The sequence below is a fragment of the Macaca mulatta genome, chromosome 1 (genome assembly GCF_049350105.2).
Source record: "Macaca mulatta isolate MMU2019108-1 chromosome 1, T2T-MMU8v2.0, whole genome shotgun sequence".
Lineage (NCBI taxonomy): Eukaryota > Metazoa > Chordata > Mammalia > Primates > Cercopithecidae > Macaca > Macaca mulatta.
The window spans coordinates 64245658-64267381 of NC_133406.1; the positions used below are offsets into that span (position 1 = coordinate 64245658).

A 21724-nucleotide genomic window follows, 5' to 3' on the forward strand; every position below is an offset into this window, starting at 1 on the left:
AACTGGACCAAGACCCAGAACAACCCAAAAGATCCTCAGGTGTCTGAAGACCTCTTTAATGTACCTCTCCATTCTCTGCAGTGATTCCTAACATAACACTTAAAATGAAAAGAGCCCATTCAGTTCACCAGACGAGAACTAAGCCCTCACAATGCACCAGGCCCATGGGATGCTGGAACTACAGAGGTGACTAAGCCACCTTTCTGGCTCATAGTGAGTTCACCTCTGTGGGGGAAGACAGGCATGCCACAGATAGCTTCCCATCACGGAGGAGGTGCTGCGCTAGGAATGCAAATCTCCAGTGTGGTCCTGAGTCACCATCTTCACAAGGGAGGGTGCTTAGGTCAGGCTGGGAACCCTCCTAAGTGTCAGGGAATGACTTTGAGAGCAGGTGACTCCAAAGAGGAGTCTTAGCAGGTGAACAGGTGATACCTAGCAAAGAAGGCGTGGGAGGCACTCCTGGCCGTGGGAGCAGCAGCAGCACAGGCATGGGAAGAGCTACAAGTATTTCTGTATGACTGGAGAGTAGGTTAAAGTTGGAAGCTGGTATTGTGGAAAGGGAGGAGCCAGTCCAAAAGGTCCTTGCAGGCCACACTGAGGAACTTGGGCTTTACCCCAGAGACCACAGACAGGTTTTAGGTCCAGTCCAACTGGTATTTTAAAGGTACTACTCTTTGGTGCCCGTGCGGTGAGTGGAAAGTTATGGGTAGGAATAGATTAGCTATGTGCATAAAGTGCCTAAAACACAATGTTATTAATATTATTATTTTTTGAGACGGAGTTTCGCTGTTGTTGCCAGGCTGGAGTGCAATGGCGCGATCTCAGCTCACCGCAACCTCCACCTCCCAGGTTCAAGCTATTCTCCTGCCTCAGCCTCCTGAGTAGCTGGGATTACAGGAGTGTGCCACCATGCCCGGCTAATTTTGTATTTTTGGTAGAGACAGGGTTTCTCTATGTTGGTCAGGCTGGTCTCAAACGCCCGATCTCAGGTGATCCACCCATCTCGGCCTCCCAAAGGGCTAGGATTACAGGCGTGAGCCACTGCACCGGCCCAAAACACAATATTATTAACACAATAGTTTTCTGCATACTCTGCTCACCTTCCTCATCCCCTCCCTACCTCATTCAGCTATGAGCCCCTGCACAGGGTAGGTAGAGGAAACAGAAGGTCTTGTCTCAGATGGGCTGAGTCGGGGGCTCAGATCGGTCACAGATATCTGGGAAGATTCCATGTGGCATTCAGATTCATGGCTAGCAGACTCTTAAAACAGGCTGACCCAAGCTAAAAGGGGGCCTAACTGGAAGGATGAGGGGGCCTGTCCCAGGTACCCAGGCTGGAAGTACAGTCAGCTCTGGAGGGCATGGTACTACAGGGCCACATCTCTATTTCTCTCCCAGAATCCACACAGTTTCCTCTCTTGAGACTGCTGTCCTGGTTTCAAAACACATATTTTGGGACCCCACTCAGCTCCTGAATCCAATCGTTAAGGGTGTGGCCCAGGAATCTGTATTATTGATGAGCTTCCCTGGTAATTCTCACACCAGCTCAGGTTTGAGAACGCTGAGGCAGAGTTTACAAAGATCCCGCAGAGGGCATGTGAATGGTCCAACAGAAGCCAATTGGCAGTGCATGGTACACTGGACCAGGCACCCCACCCCATACCCACCCTGAGAGCTGAGGCCAGGGCAGCCAGTCTAAGGACAGGATGGATCTCAACCATGGCTAGGCCACCCACCTACTGGAACCACAGTTTGCTTTCACGGAGCCGCTTTGCTTCACTATCCTCAAAGGATTGCTGCAACTGGTCATTTTGGGTTCACTTCCAAACTGCTTCGCTGATTTTTTAAAATTTATGTTAATATATTTATTTAGGACAGAGTCTTGCTCTGTCACCCAGCTGGAGTGCAGTGGCGCAATCTTGGCTCACTGCAAACTCCAACTTCCTAGTTTAGGTAATTCTCCTGCCTCAGCCTCCCAAGTAGCTGGTATTACAGGCACGTGCCACCACGCCCAGCTAATTTTTGTATTTTTAGTAGAGACAGGGTTTCATCGCGTTGGCCAGGATGGTCTCGATCTCCCGATCTCGTGATCAGCCCGCCTTAGCCTCCGAAAGTGCTGGGATTACAGGTGTGAGCCACCGCGCTCAGCCTGTTTTATTTATTTATTATTTATTTATTTATTTATTTGAGACAGAATGTCACTCTATCCCCCAGGCTGGAGTGCAGTGGTGCAATCTCGGCTCACTGCAACCACCTCCCAGGTTCCAGCCATTCTCCTGACTCAACCTCCCTAGTAGCTGGGTCTACAGGTGCCCGCTACCACGCCTGGCTAATTTTTGTATTTTTAGTAGAGACGGGGTTTTCGCCATGTTTGGCCAGGCTGGTCTCAAACTTCTGACCTCAGGTGATCCGCCCGCCTCGGCCTCCCAAAGTGCTGGGGTGACAGGTATGAGTCACCAGGCCCAACCATGCTTCGATGATTTTTTAAAGGGTGGAGTTCTGGCTTCTTTTCCCCCATCTCACAAAGGATCCTTAATCAGGCAACCCCGATGGGAAGTGTTAAGGAATGAGCCAGGCTGACCTGAAATAGCTTCAGTTTCTGTTCCTTGGGAGCTCAGAATGACTGCCGCTGGAGCAGTGTGGTGCCCTTCTCTTCATTCTTCACCAGAGACAGAGGAGGAGGGGTGAGATAAGAGGTGGGAGTGAGAAAGGAGAGAGGGAGGGGGAGATGAAGACGGATGGAGAGGGAGAGGGAGAGAGGATGAGCAGGGCACGGGGAGAGGGAGCAGAAAGGAGAGGCAAGACAGGGAGACACAGAGCACAGAGGAGGAGACAGGTGGGGGCCGGGGTGGGGCAGGAAGAGCCTGTGAGGTCACCCAGGCCACCCTGCTCTCGCTGGTCTGTTGTAACCCAGTCCATGACTTCCTACCACCGCAGTGGGCCAAGTTGGCTTAGTGCTGGAATGCAAGTGGCTATGGCTTGGAGCTTTCCCTCTGGCTGAGGAAAAAAAATTGCTGACAAATCTGCCTGGAATATCTGAGTTTTTCCAATGCAGAAAGAAGAAACATACAAACACACACACACACACACGTACACACACACACCAGTCTTATCATAAGCCTGGTAGAGCAGTTCAGGATGGAAAATTTTCATAATTGAGATGGATGGAGGAGGTGCCACTAAAACTGGTGGAAAACAAGCCCCACCTGCCCCCACTCTATATGATGACACCTTTCCAGGAGCCCTCGTATCCCTCCCTGCTTTCGTCCCCCACCTTGATCTGCCCTTCTTGTCCCCAAGTACTGTCAAGGACCTAGGAGATCCCCTTGGGAGCACTGGAGTTTGGTGACACACAGAAAGCCCATTCCACCAAGAGTGGAGATGGTGCCCCACCAGCCCTCAGCCCTGGCCAGCTACAAGCATCTGGAGGCAGGAAATTCACCCAGTGACCAGCATCTTGGAGGAGGTACATGAGTCTTAAATGGAGCTCCCAATACTACTCCAACTTCTACCCCGCCCCAGCAGGTCCTCGGGGACCTTCCATGCTCCCCAAACCAAACGATTCCTCCATCTCTCCATCTCTGGGTGCAGGGGGCATGGCTTGAAGAGAAAAAAATCCTGGAAATTTACGAAAAATCCTGGAAATTCTGGAAATTTAAGAAATCCTGGAAATCCTGGAAATTTAAGAATCCTGGAAATTTAAGAAAAATCCTGGAAATTTAAGAAAAAAATCCTGGGATAGGTACAGGTTAATGAGCATCTCCAGTTAGCCCTGCATGGTGGGATCAGAAAGACCACAAGACCCAAGTAAGGGAGGCAAACATGTGCAAACTGAGCTGCGACTCATGTTAGGATACTCTGAACGTCAGAGGTACGATGGGCTTCTTGTGAGATCCCAGGTAAGGAGCCATGAGTGAGGTCTGGGTGACTCTGAGAAGGCTCTGGAGGACCTGGCGTTTGGACTAGACCCTTGGAGTGGAGCGGGGTTTCCACAGGGAGAGGAAACTGGGAAAAGATTTTGCTGATCCTTCAAACTGCACCTACAAAGCGTGATCAGAGATTCTGAGCCCTGCCCTTTCTACCACGCCAGCTGGGCAGGACAAAGACAAATTCGTGGACCTGAGTGGATATGAGTCCAGACTGTGATACCTGTTTGGGCCAGTCACATGACTTCTCTGAGCCTTGATTGTCTCATCTGTAAAATAGGAATTACAGCCATTTCACAGAGTTGCCATGAAGATGAAGTCATTCAAGCCAAAAGTGCCTGCCACATAATAGATGCTCAATGTATGTTTCTTGAGCAAATATGTGTAACATATGGCACTTTACAAGGGATTTCTTTCACAAACACAATTTTGATCCTCCAAAACATTTTGTCATGGTCCCTGCTCTCAGTCTCGTAATGTAAAATATGACTGACCCCCATCACACATTGCAGGCAGCACTCACTTCCTGGGAAAGCTGAGCTCTGTATGCAACACGCTGCCCAAGAAGGAAAGGAAGCAGCACTGGAGACCTGTGTTTCGTCGTTAATCAAGATAAGGGCATTTTTTTCCAAATGTCTGTGGAGGGGGTCACACAATTTTAACCATTCACTGCTGTAACCCCATTTTCAAAGTGTGGTCTGTGAGCCATATGAATCAAAGTTTCTTGCAAAATCCAGGCCAAAATCCAGACATAAGGAATCAGAGGGTCGGGTCCAAGAATATGCATTTTGAACAAACTCAGGTTCATAAAGCTTGAAAAGTTTTTGAGGCTGTTGTGCCTGTTGTTCTCTTAGTCTGGTACATTCTTGCCCAGAGAGACAAAGGGCTTGCTTCGTTCAGGTCTGTTTAAATGTCTGCTCCCCAGAAAGGTCTTTCTTGACTACTCAAATAGAGTAGCCTCTATCACCTTCATCCCCTTAATGTGCTGGATTTTTATCAAAGTACTTACAACCTGACATCATATTATTCTTGTGTTTGTTTATTGTCTGGCTCTTTCATTAAATGTAAGCTTCATGAACATATCCATTTCACTGTTGTACCTTTAATGCTTAGAACAGTGCTTGATACATAGTGGATATCAGAGAATTACTCATTAAATGAATGAATAACTGCTCTATGCCCTTGAAGACTGCACTGGTCATTAGTGCTGACTGCCAACTATTTCCAGTTCTTTCCCCTTCTGAGCACAAGGTAGACTTGTAAATCTGCTCCTGTTTGTAGGATGGGTTCATATGACTAGTTCTGGTCAATAAGCTGTGAGTGAAAGTGACTGGAGCTTTTAAATGCTGGTGTGGGATCCTCCAGGCTCTCCGAGTTTCCCTTTGGCACAGTGATTGGCAAAATTAGACATGGTGAGTCTGATGAGAAGAGAGCCCATGCCAACCTGCAAAAGGCATGTAACGTGAGTGAGAAAGGAGACTGTTATTTCAGGGCACTGAGCGGTGGAGCTTATTACTACAGCATAACCTAACTTGTCCTGACTCTTACAGCGATTCCATGTAGACAGTTGTGCAACTGTGAGAATCCCTGGGAGTTCCCTGAAAGCTTCGGGGATTTCAGGTGACTTCAAACGCCTCAAAGCCAAACAAAACCAAAAAACGTCCCTTTCAGGAAGTCAGGCCATGTTCTGTCCTTCCATTTTCCTTCTTACTAGGGGACTTGGGGAGGGAGACTGAGGGACGGTGGTAAAACAACTCACCCAACAGGAAAACCAGCACGCTCCGGGACCACCTCTGAAGTGATCTCACACCCTGACCACACACTCTAACCTCACTGTCATAATCCTTCCCCTTGGTCAAAAATAAAAGCAGCACACCCACTCTGCTGGGAGTGAGTCACAAACAGAAAAAAGTCAATGGGTCTGAGCCAAGAGGATCTACTAACAAGGGGGAAAAGCTCCCAGGGGAGGTGTTTCAGCAGATGCTGTGGTCTCACCCTTGTAGCCTGAATGACCAGACAGATCCAAAAAATGTTAAAGTCCGGGCATCCGACACTACCCCAGCAATGTCCTGACCTTATAATGAGACTAGAGTTTCTTTAGCACTTCTTCTCTGGAGAAGAAGGAATAAGTTGCTATTCATGTGGGGGGTGTGTGTGTGTGTGTGTGTGTGTGTGTGTGAACAAGAAAGAAGTCTATGTGTGTGTGTTGTGGGTGGTGGGGGGATGCTATTTCAGGGAAGAAGGGGACTGGGCTGGGAAAACTGGCATCAGAGGAGACATGCCCCAGCCAGGGAGCCTCATGTTGAGGTTGAGGAGGGCAACTACCCGCCCCAACTCTAATTTCTTGGCTCAGGGAGATGAACTTTAAGATAAACTTTATGATAAACTTTTTGGATTGGTTACATGGAGTTATATGATTAATATCTCCATTTTCATCTCCATTCCCATCCAAGAAGCCAAATGTAGGGCTCTGGCCCTGCACTATCTCCTCCCGCATTCATGCTAAGAGCAGCCCCTGCCACTCCACCAAATCAGAGCTGCAGGAGGAAAACAAAAACTAGAGCATTTTTCTGTACAGCCCAGACAACTGGGGAAGAGCTTTATGCCTGATGGTTTCAGATAGTCCTCAGTTTCCCATGGCCAGAGATGATGCCCCTCCCCATGAGTCTCTCTATCCAGGAAATTTCGGCTGGGATGCCCAAACCATGCTTTGAGGCTGCAGGGAAGGACAGAGATGGAGACTGTTAGCAATTATTTCACAAATGGCATTTCAAAGCCGATCTTCCAGGGATGCACTTGTTGTCAGATCCCTGCTGCTTCTTGCTCCAACAGGCTGTCACTCAGAGCTCAAGCTGGGTCCATGCCCAGGACCTCACCCACCCACTGTAATCCTGGAAGGGAAGGAGTCTCAAGTGTGTGGAGATGGGCAACAGGGTGTGGACACAGCAAATGTTTATATGGAATACAGATTTCTGCAACAACCCCAAGAGAACTGCTTGCAGAAAAAGTAGGAGATGAAAATAAGACACCACAAGAGCAAATTGTATTTTCCCTTTTACACCTTCAGCAGAAAGTATTCAGGAATAGCCCCTATTGGGCTTTTCTCTGTCATGTCCACTGAAGTACACTTGTCCTGGGGAGAAGGAACAGAGAAGCTCATTCTCTTATCACCACCTCAGACCTAGAGCAATGGTTTTCCAAGTTGGGTCCCTGGATCAATAGCATCAACACCTGGGAACTTGCTAAAAATGAGTCATCTCGAACCCCAGCCCCAGACCTATAGATTCTGAAACTTTGGGGATGAAGCCCACTAATCTTAACAAGCCCTCCAGGTGACTGTGATGCATACCAAGGTTTGAAAACCACTGATGTAGCAAAAGCAAGGTTAGGAGAGGGAAGAGGAAAGGTAGAGGAGGGGTGGGGCAGAGGGGGTGGCCTGTGGCTCACACCCCTCTTCGGAGCTCCTCTATTTGGTAGCTCTGTGGGGTTGATTGTCCCCTGGGTCATTCCTCAGAAACCACCTCATAGGGTGAGCTCCGGCCTCTGGTGAACCCCAGAGCCCCAGGAACCTCTCATCTGCTACAGATATGGGAGGCAGAGGACTATGATTACCATGAGGGAGAAGCCATGGACTAAAGCTGACTGGGAATTCCCTGGCCACTGGACTCTGGAATTCTTAGGAATTACCTAAAAATTACCTCCAAGGGAAAAATAAAAAGCAAAAGTGAAGATTCCCCTACAAAGCACTAGGGGGAGACCAGTCTCTGGCCTGGGAAGAGAAAGGAGAGACCAGGTCCAGAAGAATTTTAGACTATTCTTCTAAAAAATGACCACCGCTAGACAGACCAAACTGAACCCGTGTTTTAAGAGGAAAGCTGTGATCACTGAGTCATAATGACGGAGCTGGAAACACCACGTTAACACCCACCCGTCTCGCTACCTCCAGCCCAGTGTGCAGTTAACAAAATTGGGGCTGGAGAGGGCCCAGGCCCAGGTTCAGAGATCCAGGAGTCCTCCTTATCCATGAGATGGGCCTGTTTCCATGGGCAAAGGTGCCTGTCAGGAAAAACTACATAATTTGTGGGAACCGGTGCAAAAAGAAGACGCCTGGCCCTTTGTTCAAAAAGTAAGACTTTCAAGATGGTGACCGCAGAGCGTTAAACCAGACAGGAGTCCATGAAGCAAGCCTTCATTGGGGAAAGTGCCGGGAGAAAGGAGATCTCTCTTTGGGTCCCATGACTGAGCCGTCCATACCAGGTTCCACGTAGGGCATTTAGGGGAACTGGTATCTCCATAGTAATTACTCGAGCAGCTCTAGGGAGCGGAGGGTTGGCTAAGGAAGAAAAGCTCCCCCAACCCTTGGGGCGCGGGAGCATTCTCTGCATCGAGTCCCCCTACCTCCCCCGCACCAGTCTTCCAGGAAAGAGGAATACCCTACCCGGCAGGACTGCAAAGGGAGGGGAAATCCAACCAGAGCGAAAGTCGCACGCGGACAGCTCTGCCAGCCCCAGCTGCGCTGGCTGCATCCGGCGGTCAGCCACGGGACAACGCGCGGCTGCCGGAGCACGAGCGGGGCATTCCCGACCCGCGTCGAGCTCGCCTGTAGAGGGGGCGGAGGGCGGCGACAAGCCGGAGAGAGAAAGGGCCAAGGAGCACTGCCCTTCTGTCCGCACGATCAGCGGGAGGGTGGCGGGCGGACGCCTAGACGGAGGGGCCCTACTGAGACCCCATCAAGCCAGTTCCCAAGCCTTTCCCTCCGACCTGCTCCCTCCCGGGGCGCGTGAGGGTGCGGGTGGCGGGTGGACCTGGTGTTGGGGGAAGTGATCGGCAAGGGAAAGAGGCAGGGCTGAAGGCCGAGGGTCCCTCGCAGAAATGCGCCCTCTGAACTGTACTGTACAGAGGCGCTCCTCTGCGGAATCCTGCAGCTGCTCCAGGTGACGCCCCAAATCCACACTCGAGCAGACGTCACCCCGCACCTACCCTACCCCTCGGTCAGTCGGTGGTTCCCTTGGGTAGTTCTTCCTGCCACTCCGACTCTCCCCGCCCCCGCCCCGCCCAGCAGGCTGCGGTCCCTTTAAAGGCGCGCTGATGTGGGGCCGCCCCTTCTCTCGGGGCTGCCTCGGGAGTAGCGCAGTCGCCAAAGCCGCCGCTGCCAAAGCCACAGCCACTAGCCGGGCATGGCCATGGCGTCCTCGGCCATCGGGCAGCGCCCGTACCCGATACTCTTGGACCCCGAGCCGCCTCACTATCTACAGAGCCTGAGCGGCCCCGAGCCGCCGCCGCCGCCCCCCGACCGGTCCTCGCGCCGCTGTGTCCCGGCGCCCCTCTCCACTGCGCCCGGGGCGCACGAGGGGCGCAGCGCCCGGAGGGCTGCCCGGGGGAACATGGAGCCCCCAACCCGGGCCTCCCGACCCGCTCGCCCGCTCCGGCCTGGTCTGCAGCAGAGACTGCGGCGGCGGCCTGGAGCGCCCCGACCCCGCGACGTGAGGAGCATCTTCGAGCAGCCGCAGGATCCCCGAGTCCCGGCGGAGCGAGGCGAGGGGCACTGCTTCGCGGAATTGGTGCTGCCGGGCGGCCCCGGCTGGTGTGACCTGTGTGGACGAGAGGTGCTGCGGCAGGCGCTGCGCTGCGCTAGTAAGTGTGAAGGCAGGGGAGGGGCGCGCGGGGAGACCGCAGTCTGGGGGCGAAGGACTGGTAGGGCCCTGGGGCAGGGAGAGAGGGGCCATTACACTCTCTGGCTCCAGGGGAGCCCCGACCATAAGGAGGTAACCCCTGGGGACAGTCTTCTCCTTAGCTCCCTGCCCTGTATCCTTTAGTGCCTGCCCACTGCCTAGGTATGGTTATGCGGTAGTTAACAGATACCTGTCTCCTGACAGGTGCATGCCTCGGCCCTACACACACACACACACACACACACACACGCAGGTTGTGGGGGGTGGGTGGGTGATGGCCTCAGCGACAAGGTCATTCTGTCATCTCCCTGTGCACCCTCATGGTTTCGTTGTGAGTTCTTGGGAGTGGGTTGTGAGACTGCTGTTAGATGACCGTTTGACCCTTGCTTATTAGGGTTACTGACAAAACGCTTGTTTGTCCGCTCAGACCTCTCCTCCAGGCTCAGACCTCTCCTCCAGGGGGACCTATTGGGACAGGGAGGAGACCTTGTTAGGCTCCGGATAAAGGCAGGCTGTGAGACTGAAGAGAGCCTGAAGTCACCCTGAACCCGTGCCCCCTCCTGCCTTTCGCCTCTGGCCCCTCAAACCTTTGGACTCTGCTCCAATGTTTGGCTGTGCCCTGCCTCCTCCCCTTCCTCCTCCTGGGTTCCTGCCCTAGTCGTCATGCTCTAACATTACTCAACTCCTGACAGGGTCCCTTCATCTCCACAGCTCTCAGGCCCCTCCAGTCACCTCCTGAGCCAGGCTCTTCTCAAAGCCAGAAAACACTGGGCCCCCAGTGTATACATTTTCTGAGCTAATCTTCATTTTTCTTGGGGGTTTATTATTTTTCTCCTCCTACAGTTAGGGGTGCGTATGCCTTTAATAGGTGTCCACCGTCCACCCCCTCCCCGGCATTTGCTCTTGCGTGTTTAGCAGAGGATATCCACAGCCATGTGTTCATGTGTTTACATGATATTTCAAATAACTGAAGCCCAAAGCACAGACAATGGCACAGCCTCTAACAAGCATCTCTGGAAATGGATTGTGGTTTGCATCTTTCAGCAAAGGCCCTTCCCCCATGACAGCAGCCTTACATCTCCCATCCAACGGTAGCGTTGGACAGCAGCAGCGATTTCCACATCAGGAAAAGCCTACCATTTTTCTGCCTGCAGTCTGCAGCCGAGGATGTTCAGTGTGCCACCCGCTGCAGCTGGCTGCAGGGAAATAGAGCTCAGACTCTAAGCCTGGATCAACTGGAAGGGAAAGATTGGAAGGGCAAGTGGGTGGTGCTCTTTCCTCCACCAGAACTCGCAGTTCAGGTGCTAATTAAGAAGGAAGGAGCAAAGGTTTGTAGAGGTACATGTTGTGGGTAGAGGGGCTGCTGTCCTTTGGTAAATGCCTTTGACTGCAGTAGAATCGAGTGCAACTTACCCTTGGGTGTGTCGGCAGCTTTTGCACTTTCAAGATTCCCTTACTGCATCCAACAACCCCTACACACAGGGAGAGAGCCGGGAGCCTCAGTGAAATGAGTTTTATCATAGCTGGAATCCCAGGAAATCTGCTTCATTGGCATTCTAGTTTGTAGTTAGACTTTGGGGGACTATATCACTTGTTGAAGATTTTGCACATAGTTTTGTGATTTTCTTTTTCTGGTTTGGTGATAATGGTACCTTTGTGTGTATTTGTATGTGCCTGTGTGAGATACTCCATGATTAAATGAATTGATCATCATGTCACATCAGAATTGTCGATCTCCTTTGATTAAGTCATACATCATTTCTAGTGGCAGGAAGACTCAGGCCCCCAGGCAGTACCTCTGACTTTGTGCGTGACTTGGTGAGGTGTTTTTACTTTCCTGGGCTCTCATGGCCCCCCACATAGTTGGTTTAATACTAACGATGTCTGAACACTGGAGAGAAAGCAAAACTGGAATCAAGGGGCTACAAAAAGGAGTCTCTGTTTGTCATGATTAATATTTAACTAATTGTGAACCTATGGCTGGATGGCAAAAGTTGAGAAACGTTCTGATGTGCAGATGAGGGCTGGCAGGTGGAGACATAGCAGGCCAAACTCGTGGAGCATCTTTCTTCAAGCTGAAGGGTCTGATTCCATGGTGGGGTTGCTTTGTTTTATCTTCATTTTGAAAAGCAAGTGTTAGAAATAGGACTTTAAAAAATCATACTATGCAGTAGTTAAGAGTACAGACTGGAACCAGAGCCCTGGGTTTGAATCCTGACTACCACTTAGTCCCCATGTTACCCCCGGACGTCTGTGTTCTGCTTCCTTGTTTAAAAAAAAATGGGGATAATGATATTACCTACTTCAGCATGTTAATGTGAGAATTAAATGGATTAATATACATAAGGCACTCGGAACAGGGCCTAGCAAAATGCAATACGAATGTTTAATTCGATATGATTGTTATTGTCCCCTCCCATCTAACAGCTGTAACAACTAGTCTGGGCTCGTGACACCTCCTAGGATTACCTTTCGAAGCAGTGAGTACAATTTGCAAGCTCTGCCTGGTTGCTGAGCTAAGTGGGGAGGTGACTGCCATAGGCATCCCAGAAAATTTGGGTATTAGGCGTTCTGTAGAAATGCCACTCCTACCTGATGTCCTGCTGTGGCTGAGGAGACCCTTCTGTGCCTGGCATAGGGGCCACAAAGTCCTTGGCTCCTTGTCTTTGTGTTACTTGCACCTAGCAGAGTGCCAGGCACACAGCAGGGTCTCACCGCGTGGTGAGTGATGAAAACGATGGCTTGTTTGTGCTATGAAATATCCCTGCCCTTGGAAACAAGCAGGAGGGCATTGGGTATGTGAATGTGAGTGACATCTGTCTGCCCAGGAGGCTGACACTGGGTGGGAACCATGTTGGCAGAAGGGGCTTTTAGTAAGGAAAACATTTTGGAAAACACTCTTCCCACTGTCTGTCTGCCTTTTTAGCAAAAGTTCATCTAACCTAAGCTTACCCCACTTCAAGGTCTGTAACCAAGCTCTGGTTAATGCTGGATTTGTGAACAGGGAAGTTCAGAGTTAATATTAATTTCTAGGATTAAAGAAATCATAGTTGTGAGATAGAGAAGGAAATCCAGTGGTGATATGTGGAAAGACAGAGAGAGAACGAAAGGTTGTGTGAGCACATGTGTGTGTTTTGGGGTAGGGGTGGTGGTGATGGTGAGAATGCATTTCTAGCATTCTAGCGGGGGAATGGTCAACAGCAAATAACCAGAGAAACTCACTGGCTGCCCTTTGACTTTGTTCTCAGGGACTTTCCCTTACAGATGATGTCCCTTCCTCTTCCTTCTGTAGAAGGTGCATGGAGGTGGCCTTTTACCTTTCATCTCATTTTGGTGACTGCGTAAGCCATCCTGGACCAGGGAATGGTCTGGCACTTGGAGAAACCTAAGCCTTACTCAAACCCTCCTGGAGATGCTTAGACACACCTTGACCATTGTCAGTGGATGCCACCTGTCTGCTCCTGGAGTCCGAGTCTCTCTCCAGAGGGGGCGTTATTCAGGGCTGTGAAGTGTTAAGTGATTGGAATTACATGGTTGAAAGGGAGGCCCTCTAACCTCCCGACTCTGTGATAGATTTTAATGATGCTGTGAATACAAGGCCCTGCCATGCAGCCCTCAGGGAAGGGCACCGGGACTATTCTTATTAAGAATGGCTGATGTCTCCCAAGGCCTCTAGTCCGGTCTCTCTAGTCTTGCTGCTGCACTATTGGCTGGGTTCAACTCTACTTTCTGCACTTTCTGCACGGCTGGAAGCACCTGCGTGACAGCCCCCGATCCTGCAGACCCATCCCCCCCTTGTGCATTCTTTGTGAAAAAGGCTCCTAGGACATTGGCACTGATTCTTCCTGTAGCAGAGAAAGGTCTTCATTTCAGGCCTCTCAGAAATCATCCTGTGTTATTCTGGCGGCTTCTGTATTTATTTACCTTCGGCACTTGGAAGGTATTTGTGCACCCAGCAGCACTGAGTGTGTCGTGTGTGTTTTCCTTGATTTAGCCCCATGTTTGGCTTTAGAGTTTAAGAAAATGAAGCACAGAAATGGATATTTTGTTGTTAAAGATTGTGGGAATCCCCCACTCCCAAGCCCTCTCCTACCCCTGGCTCTAATTGGGGTCTTCTTCTTGGGCAAGGTCCTGTTGGAGGATGTGTGTGTTAGGGGCCAGGGAAAGGACCTGGAATGCTTTCAAAGAGGCCTTCTGAGCTCCCCACGCTGCAGCCCGGTTTTCCTCTCCTCCCTGCTTCCTGTCTTATCAAAAGATGAAAGTGAAAGGATTAAATGTGCGCTTAATTTTCCCCACTATTCATCAGAGCATGAAATTTTCTGATTATGGAGTGTGGGGGGCTTGAATCCCAGGTACAGTCAAAAATGATTAATGCCACTTGTCTGCCAGCCTAATTAGACTTGGTAATGAACGTGTGTGTTTGCCTGCTGATCCTGCGGAGTTATTAGGTGGAAGGGAATTGACATCTCCTCGCAGCATTGAGGGTTTGGTCTGCTATCCTCTCTCTTCTCCCCAGTTCTACGGGCGAGCCAGCCTGTGCCAAGCCTGGCAGGTAGTCCCTGAGTAACAAAGAAAAGACAGCCCCCAGCCCAGTCCCAAGGGCCCTGCTGGGTAGGAGAGTGAATTTATCCTGTCAGGGAGCCACTTCCTGTGAAGTGTGAGCAGATCTGGGGCCAGAGCTCAGGAGAAGCTGCCGCAAGGCCGAGTCCAGGTCTGAGAATGGGCACAAGAAGAATTCTTCGCATGTCAATAGTGTCTTTTCCCTGAAGAGCCTAAAGTGTTTTCATGCCCCCTGCTACATTCATGCTCAAAATAGCTCCATGAGGTCAGAATACAGGGATACAGGGATGCTTAGCTCAGTTGAAAGGGAGTTACCTGGTCAGAGGTTACTTGCTGGCTTTGCCAGGGACAGTGGTAAAGTTAGAACCTCTCGGGCGGGCCTCATTCTGACAGGTCTTCAAGGCTGTCGTGATGTCTCAGGCCCTCAAGCCATTTCCTCCACTTTGGGCTTCAGATCCAGCACCTCTGTGTGAGAGGCAGTTACCTGAGATGGGATGGCCATGGGTGGGTCCCAGCTCCTGCACCCCAGTGTTCTCCCACAGGGCTCTCTCTGGCTCCCACACCCACCCCTCATCCCTCAGTTTCCCCGTGGAGGGCAGCTGCTGGCACTCTTGCCCTGCCCAAGCTTACTATGAAGGCTGCTGAGGAACCTGTAAACACATCTCTGGCCTCACCAGAGGCCATTCCTGTTCGCATTCCTCAGATGGCAAGGTGAGTATCCTTGGGTGGGTGAGTATTTGTGGGTGTGCAAAGCATGCAAGTTCCCCACCCCCAGCCCTTCTGAGGGAACCATGTTCCTGGGGCTCAGTCAGCGCCAGCTGGTACAATGTCCTTCTCACAAGCTTGCAGACCTGGGTCTGTGCTGGTGGCAGGATGTTTTCTGCCCCCCTGCAGGGTCTCGCTCCCTCTCTGCTGACTCTGGGCACCTGCCCCTCCCGCGGGGCTCTTTCTGACTCTCCAAGGCTGGGTGGGGAAGGGCTGGCGGCAGCTGGGAAGGCCGGGCCTGACTGGGGAGATGGTTTTGCATTTAGTCATTTTCAGTTTTTTTCCAAGAGTTTTGGCAAGCCTCTCTCCACATGTTCCGGGCTGGATCTCAGGGTCGGAAGGGGAACAGAGCCAGTTTTGGGGCTTAGGGGAAACAGCAAGGAGGCTGAGGTGATGATGTTAGACCAGGCAGAAGGTTGGGTTCCCTGGGGGCACTGGTTTAAATGGAATAAGGTCGGAGCTTGGGAGCAGTCAGGGGTTGCCCCACCCCAAGGTCAAGACTATCTTGACTCAGACCTGGGGAAGTGACTTTGAGTTTTTTCTGAAGCACTCATAACCATGCTGAGGAGACTCAGGCAGAGCCTGGTAGACCCCAAGAACTCTCCGTGGTGTGGTCTTTGGCTGAAGTGGCCACAAGGCCATGCCGGGCCTGTTCTAGCATGCCTGTGGTTCCTGGAGTACACAAAGGTTTGTGAGAGATGTACCCATCCGGAAATCTTTGAGGTTTGATTCTCTTTTTTTGCCCTTTTTGGAGAGGAAGGAGGAAGAGCAGTGGGGTCCCTCCGGGCGTCGTAGCATGTGTCCAGCCTCCCAGGGGAGAACGCCTCACTTTGGCTGAGGAGTCTGGTGACCCCTGGGAATTGTAGCACGTCCCAGATTTTCTTTCGGATTTTCCTACCTATAACTACTGCCCTGGCCCCATTCGAGGGCATGGGGCAGAGGGTTGAGGGGGAGTGCAAGATGTGCGTGCTGAGGGTCTGCAAGAGGGTGGTGTTGGAAAGAGCAGTCTGTTCATTTTTGTGTGGCACCGAGCAGGTGAGTGGATGGCTGAGTATGACATTTACCTGTGACAGGTTTATTCTTCAGTGGAGGGCCTGTGTGCCACCTTCTTCTGAGGTGATGATGTTATCCTGTGTGCTCCCCATTCCTGTTTTTTGAACAAACATATTTCCAGGGTGGGGCAGGTCTTATTTAGATGTCTGCAGTGGCCATTGGCTGGGGCTCCTAGAAAATTAAATCGTGGCTTACACAGACCTTTAAGAAATCAGACTCCAGGTTTTCATGAAAGTCAGGCCAAAAAGAAAAGCGATGTTCTTACTTTTTAAAAATCCTTTTATGTTTTGTTTCTACTGGACGCTAGAACTGGAAAAGAATTACCATTGTGTTTGCTGAAGATACAAGCTGGCATTCTGTGAACCTGCTAGGATGAGAATTTTCACATGGAAAAGGAAGAGTTGAGAATGCAAAGAAACTGTCGGAGCAGAAATAACTGTTGCACTTGGCCGTCACTAAGGCCATTTGATATGCACTGCCTCTGTCAGGATTGCAGTTCTCTTGTTTGGTCGATAGAGCTGATGTAATCAGGGCCATCTCATAGATGAGGAAACACAGCATTCAGGGAAGTCAAATGACTTCACTAAGATAACCCAGATCATTAGTAGCAAAACCAGCACCAGAACCCAGCATGGCATTTTGCCTTAGACTAACATCATTGATCACGCAAGTTAGTTGAGTTCACTTATTCATCTGCTGCCCTTCTGCCAGTGAATGCGGAAATGTCCAAAAAGGGAGGTACAGAAAAAAAAGGAAGGTGAGCCATATGCAAGCTAGAGAATCAGCCAGGGCTGGGTAATTGAGAGTTGGCTCCACTTAAGCCGATTTTCAACAATCAGTTTCTAAAGTGATCGTCTTCATGTGTAAATCATGAGATCTTTAGACAAAGGGTGAAGTTTTTCCACATCTTAAGATGAAAGAAACAAGTGTGTCTCTCCCCATTCCCACCTCACTCCATAGGTGTTCAGTGTGTGAAGGGGGTGGGCCTGGAAATGCAGATGGAGGATCTTTTTCTGTTCCACTTCTCCTTCTTGCCATGGCCCAGCTGTCAGAGCTCATGACACAGGACTAGTCAGGGGCCAAAGTGAAATTAACAGACTGGATGCTAGAGCGGACAGCTAGGGTGCAGAAGAGATGGAAAGGGACTGGACAATAATCTGAGGTTGCCTAATGGACCTCTGGCTCTAATCTCAGGCAGCGATGTGGCCCCACGAGAAACAGTACATCTGGGGAAACCTCCCACCCCTAAGCCAGCTCTGACTCTGTATATTTCTCCAGGTCCATCTCTTATTTGGGAGCAGGTACCATTGCTTATTTTTCTTGCTGATTTGCAGGAGGCTGTTTTTTCTACCCAAGTTGAATGGAAGTTGCAGACTTCGTGGTTTCTGCTGAAAGAATTATGTGGGTTTTTTGCATCTGAAGAAGGTATTAACCTCCCCCCCCAAACAAAACTTCAGGGATGTCTTATTATTCAACTGGAACAACAGATTCCAGTTGTAACATGAGAGTTTTGAGAGAAATGTTGAGCATATTGTCCATGAATGTCTATCCTAGTGATGAGTGTTTTTTAAAAGCCATCTAGAGGTAACTTTCATATAAAATAGGGTGATAATATATTGTACCCCAGCAAGTAAGATGGTGAAGGTTGTTGCTTCAAATTATGCCAGACTTTGGCCGGACTTGCCTCCAGCATGGAGGTCCTTGAGTCATCACTTAGATGTTAGAGACAGCAAGAGGTCATTGCAGGCATTTCCCTGCCTCTAGGTAGTTCTCCTCCCAGACCATCATTACAGTAGAAAAATCTATCTAGTTTTCCAAAGGTCAGGAGTGAAGATCCTAGAGCTTCTGAAAGCCCCATCTCCAGACTCTGCCAGTTCTTTCCTGTTGTCTTTCCCAATGACTTAACCTGTCAAAGAACAGCTCAGTGATGAGGAGAAAAGAGAAGTGAGGTCAGCATATTCTGCAGCCCAAACGGGGCATTCGGAAGGGATTTCCCCACATTACACGTGCCTTTTTCTTTTCTTTCTTTCTTTCTTTTTTTTTTTTTGAGATGGAGTCTTGTTCTATCGCTCAGGCTGGAGTGCAGTGGCGCAATCTTGGCTCACCGCAACCTCTGCCTCCTGGGTTAAAGTGATTCTCCTGCCTCAGCCTCCTGAGTAGCTGGTGCTACAGGTGCATGCCACCACACCCGGCTGATTTTTTTGAATTTTTAGTAGAGATGGGGATTCACCGTGATAGCCAGGATGGTCTCAATCTCCTGACCTCATGATCCACCTGCCTCGGCCTCCAAAAGCACTGGGATTACAGGTGTCAGCCACGACGCCTGGCCGTGACTCACATTTTAAAGTTCCCCCAGGAGCCCCATGTTCTCTTCTTTGAGGGCAGGGATGGGAATGAGACCTTGCCTGTGCTCAGCCAGGCAGGACTTCCTGGGCCTTCTTGGAGATCTTGGGTGCAAGGACTAGAGTTACAGCGGGGCAAGGAACTTGGCTCCCACCCCTGGCTTGATGGTCCCAAGTGTCATTTCAGGACCTGGACTTGCTTATGCCCTTCTTCTGGTACAGAAGTTGCTTGATAAACTAGAGAGGGCCACAACAAAGGCTATGGGCAGCTCCCTTCTCCCTGAGGAAGCATTAGGGAGAAAGAACCAGTCTGCCACTGAGGAAGGGTGGCATCTGAGCACAGACGTGTAAGTGCATCTTCCACAAGAGATTCTGCAAGTGTGTGATTCCTCTGAGGTGCACTTCCTCTGGTTAAGGGAGAGGTGTCCCTGCTGGGCATGGTGGCTTCACACCTGTAATCCCAGCACTTTGGGAGACTGAGGCAGGATGATCTCTTGAGTCCAGGAGTTCAAGACCAGCCTGGGGAACATGGTGAGACCTCCACCTCTACAAAAAATATAAAAATTAACTGGATGTGGTGGTGCCCGCCTGTAGCCCCAGCTACATGCTGGGAGGTGAGAGAATCACTTGAGCCCAGGAGGTCGAGGCTGCCGTGAGCCATGATTGGACCATTGCACTCCAACCTGGGCAACAGAGCAAGATCCTGCCTCAAAAAAAAAAAAAAAAAAAAGAACAAGTGTCCCTCCTTCCTGTTAAACTGGTCCCCGCTGGTGGTTGGCAGGTGAGTCCTGTCATCTCTGGGCAGCCTGGGAGGGGCACCCCTCTCTAGTGGCTTTTCTGGAAGGCTCTGCTGCCTGTCTGGTACCAGTCTTCTGTCTTGGACTGGGCAACAGGGCCTCCCAGAACTTTTCTACTAGGGCTTGGCAGATTCTAGGAGTCAGACTGAGGGAACACCTGTGAGTACTGTTTTGGGGCAAGAGAACAACATTTCTGCCCTTTTGTGAGAGACTGACCTTTTCTCACCACCCCGCATCCTCTTCTGCTCAGGTATCTAGTCTCAAATAAATGAATGGCCTGACCCTCTTAAAGCAACACCACCTCCTTACGGGCCCTTCCCCCACCTGGGCTTAGCACGGGAGGATGTGAATTAGCTCCAGTTTGTCCCTTAGGAGCCTGTACAGCTGGTGAAGCATTAGTAATCCACCATCCCCAAAGAAATCCATTAACGATCTCCTGGGCTGGGCACGTGGTGTGAGGTAACCGATCACTTCTGTCGTCTGAAACTTTGGAGACATTGATTTTCAGACTCACAGGCACGACTGAGAAGTGAGGCTCGGGGCAGGCTCTTCCCTGCAGCCTGTTTGGTGGGGGCATTTTTATCTTATCAAGCTAAAAGCCCCAGGAATAGAAAGTTTTCCATTGGGGGAGGTGGAGGGGAAAGGACCTCAGTGCGGAGAGAGAAGGATTGTCAGTCAGTTGGTGCGTGTACCAGAGCCTGAGGGCCCAGGTGACTGTCCGGGTCATGCGAGGCCCAGGGCCCTCCCCGGAGCCCTCCCCCACCCGGCACTCCACCCCTGACGCCAAGCCCGGAGAAAAGCTATTGATCTCCTGTGCTGAGATGACTGAGGGCCAGGAGGAGAAGGCTACCACTGCCTGCTTTGGGACGGTCACTGCTCAGCTCCAGCGGCTCTTCTGCAGGCTCCCGAAGAGCCACTCGGTCTCCAAAAAGCACCAGATCCTGCAGAGGTTCCGCAACGGGGCCCGGAGGGCTCGGGGTAGGTCCAAGACAATCTGGTCGGGGGAGCTTGGGTTCTGAGGCCTCTGCTCCTGGCCTCTCCCATGGAAAAGGAGTACAGGATCTTTCTGGCAGTCTGCTATTTAGTGCTGAATTCAGCACTACTCCTTGGCCCTCCTGATTCCACAGAGAAAAGGCTTAGGTACTGTCACCTTGCCTGGTATGGGCTGAACAGCCAGACCCAAAGGACATGGTCTGCCTGTTTCGGAGGCCTTGAGTTGGTAGTGGATTTTAACAACTTTTTGTTGGCTGACAATTAGGGCCAAGCAGTCGTCTTAATCAGGATCACTGAGCTGGCAGAATATGGGTATCTCAGATGGCCACTGTTTTCCATTCTGCCTATCCTGTAGCCCTTCAGACCCTGCTGAGCTGCTGAATCAGCCTTCTGAGGACCGGGGAGCAGTGACGTTTCCCAGGCAAAGGCTTCTTACCTGCAGAGTTAGTGAAGGTGCAGGCTGCACGGGGCTGGAGGCTGCTGGGCAGAACACAGCTGGACAGGAGCCCTGGCCTCGGGAAGTGGCCAGACTACTGATTCCTCTCCTGAGCACTAACTAGGGCGAGAACAGTCCTTGCTTGAAGAAGGATAACTGGATGGCATAGCAGTGAGTGAAAGATAAGAGGCAGAGACAACTGCAATCCAAATCATCATAGGACCTTAGGTCATCCCATGCCCCTTTTCCAATGAAAGAAAGCTAGGACCAACAAAAGGCAGTCTGCTGGTGGCAGTGCCAGGACCAGGAACCCTGGACACGTGCCTTCCAGCCTTGGATTCCTTCCGCTGTCTCATGCTGTCCACAGCATCTTACATTTCTGTAGCACTCTCTGCTAAAGACTCAGAGCATTTACGTTTGTTTGCCTTCACTATCATTTATTTCCTCCAGATGCTGGTGTGGTGGGAATGGGAAGGGGATTATTCTGTTTCACAGATGAGACAGCTCACACAAGTAAGGCCCCCGTTGAAGGTCATTGCCATCTGGCCGGGTCTGGAACCCACTTCTCTTTAACGGTTGGCACTCTTTGGGGCATACACACTTTTCTTGGGCCCCCTGTCCCCATTTTTCTCTATACTTCTCTCATATACTTTCAAGAATCAGTGGGGATCTAGGCAGGGCACCACACTAAGTCGTAGGAATGGGACTAAAATGAAGTGCCATTTTTGGGCTAAGTTTTTGGAAGCAGAGTTTTAAAAAACAATAGGATCTTGACTATGAAAAATATGACTTTTCTGATTAAGGCTTTCCCTCTTGAGAAGTGGAAATTTTAATTGAACTAGACCTAATCCCCATTTGGAGACAAATATTCCTTAGCCAGCCTGAATAATTTATCCTCATCGATAGCCTAATACATACTGTGACCTTCACTGAGAAGAGAATTGGACACCGAGTTCCTCAATTTAAATGCTCACGAGCATGTTGGTATTCATCCTCTCTTTCCCCCTCCCTTACTCTCTAAGAATTATTCAACAGATCATTTCCTTGCTCCTTTGCTATTCAGCCCAAGGAGTTATAGATTTAAGTAAAATCAATCAGGGCTGAAGTGGTAGCATTAAGGTCAGGGCACATACTGCACTGTGGCTGCAATGGGCTTGCTTAACTTGTGTTAGCATTTGGG

General features: G+C 50.5%; 1 protein-coding gene and 1 long non-coding RNA gene across 3 annotated transcripts in view; both read left to right on the forward strand.

Annotated features, from left to right (window-relative positions):
- Positions 1-3242: 3242 nt before the first annotated feature.
- On the forward strand, positions 3243-5008 carry LOC144341418 (uncharacterized). Its single transcript, XR_013418337.1, has 2 exons — positions 3243-3466; positions 3592-5008. It is a non-coding gene; the product is annotated as an uncharacterized LOC144341418 (long non-coding RNA).
- A 4023-nt stretch (positions 5009-9031) lies between these two features.
- RASSF5 (Ras association domain family member 5) overlaps positions 9032-21724 on the forward strand; it is a 79065-nt gene continuing 66372 nt past the window's right edge. For both annotated transcript variants that reach the window (XM_001087653.5, XM_078004774.1), the window contains exon 1: positions 9032-9560. In XM_001087653.5, the coding sequence (XP_001087653.2) occupies positions 9104-9560 (457 nt within the window). In that variant the 5' untranslated portion in view covers positions 9032-9103. The remainder of the gene's footprint in view (positions 9561-21724) is intronic.